The sequence below is a fragment of the Coregonus lavaretus genome, assembly GCF_964263955.1.
Source record: "Coregonus lavaretus genome assembly, contig: HAP1_SCAFFOLD_1286, whole genome shotgun sequence".
Classification (NCBI taxonomy): domain Eukaryota; kingdom Metazoa; phylum Chordata; class Actinopteri; order Salmoniformes; family Salmonidae; genus Coregonus; species Coregonus lavaretus.
The window spans coordinates 137,824-139,515 of NW_028158241.1; the positions used below are offsets into that span (position 1 = coordinate 137,824).

The following is a 1,692-nucleotide window of genomic DNA, read 5'->3' on the forward strand; positions in this document are numbered from 1 at the left end:
GTTCATCATAGGCTAGGCGTTATTTGGGGTAGCCTGTCTGTTTGTTTTAGGCTCGAGAAGAGACCAAGGGAATTCCTTCCTTCTTCTTGTAAGATAACCCATGACCTTTGACCTTGAAGGATGGGTCATTTCAGAATTTGCTAAACTCTTTCCAAACTCTGACTAGAGGTGTATACAGAACCAGTGAACCTTCCCCAATCTAGAATCTTCAGACACAGCCCTGGATTAAACCAAGAGAGATTAAGGTCCGTGCCAGCCCTAAACAGAGTGCATTGGATCATTGAGTGACACTATGCCACCTCACGTTCCGTCCCATAACCAAGTTGCCCATAGGCACAGATCTAGGATCAGTTTACAATCCCCAAACCTAACCTGATCTGTCAGAGGGGAAAACAACTGAGCTTAGACCAGTGTTTATGGGCAACCTCCACCCACTCCGTACCCATCCCATCCCATCCCCGTCCCACCCACCTTGGTCCATCTAGCAGGGGTGCACGTTACACGCTCGGATCTCCTTCCTGTCCTTGCAGCTGGGGAGCTGAGCGCTCTTAAACCTCCTCTTGGCTGTCATTAGCCGCTCCTGGATCCCCCCGCCACACAGCTTGGTACAGTCTGTCCAGCTGGACCACGGCCTCATTTTACAGCCTGACCAGAGAGTGAGAGTCAGAGTGAGAGTGAGAGTGAGAGTGAGAGTAAGAGAGAGAGAGACAGAGAGAGAGAGAGAGAGACAGAGAGAGAGAGAGAGAGAGAGAGAGAGAGAGAGAAATCATGGAGAAAGACATTTAATGGTTTTTCATGGAAAATTGTTCCTTGTTAAAGAATAGCAATGATCATATTGAAGATACTGACTATCAAAACTGACTGTGATTTAGTTTTCTATGAGCACGTTTACATGCACACTAATAATTCAATATTAAACTAATTATGGCAGTAGGCAGATCATCTGGGCAAGGTCAAAAGAAGTAAGCATACGCCGATTAAAACACCTGGTTTTCAGAGCAACTTTTGTGTTAATTCTTAGGACATGTAAACACCTTAATCGGCGTACCAGCGGTGTATTTAATCTGTGCATGTGATAGCACCCGCCCAGCGAGCCACCCTCTTTAGCGCAAGTTAAGTGTGTATGTCCGAACTCAGAATCAAATATGCATCCCAAAAATAACTTTTATTTTGATTGCCGATTTTCTGCATTTATCATAGTGCCATCAGGTTGCCTGATTTCAGATGTGTCCATGTAAACAGGATTAATAGGGAAATCGTTCTTCATGCAAAGCATGTAAACGTTTTAATCAAACTATTATATTATATCTAACTATCCACAATAATCACATTATTGTGTGCATGTAACCGCACTCTATGATTTAGCTTGATGATGATTACATCGTTGATGATTATGAAAATGGTAATGACTATAACACTGCTGCTGACGGTTATGGTGGTGATAATGAGTCCCATCAACCTGGGTGTTCAGCGGTCGACGTGGTCTCCTCCCCCTGTCGACCCCCCTGTTTGCTCCTCCTCTTCTCCCTCGCCTCTTTGCGTCGTTTCTTCTCGTCGCTGTTGACCTGGCCCTGGCCACTGCCGCGGTTACACTTCCTGATCTTACACTTCTTCCTCTGTACTGTCTCGGGACACGAGTCCCCTCCGAACTGGGGCTCCAGCTTCACCATGCGCGTCCTGATCATGTGACCT

At 45.9% G+C, this 1,692-nt stretch overlaps 1 protein-coding gene across 1 annotated transcript; it reads right to left on the reverse strand.

Annotated features, from left to right (window-relative positions):
* Nucleotides 1-481: 481 nt before the first annotated feature.
* Nucleotides 482-1,670, reverse strand: LOC311124254 (spondin-1-like; the record flags this gene model as incomplete). Its single annotated transcript, XM_084198427.1, has 2 exons — nucleotides 482-645; nucleotides 1,460-1,670. The coding sequence occupies 2 exons, from the start codon at nucleotides 1,668-1,670 to the stop codon at nucleotides 482-484; spliced, it is 375 nt and encodes a 124-aa protein (XP_084054553.1).
* Nucleotides 1,671-1,692: the final 22 nt, after the last annotated feature.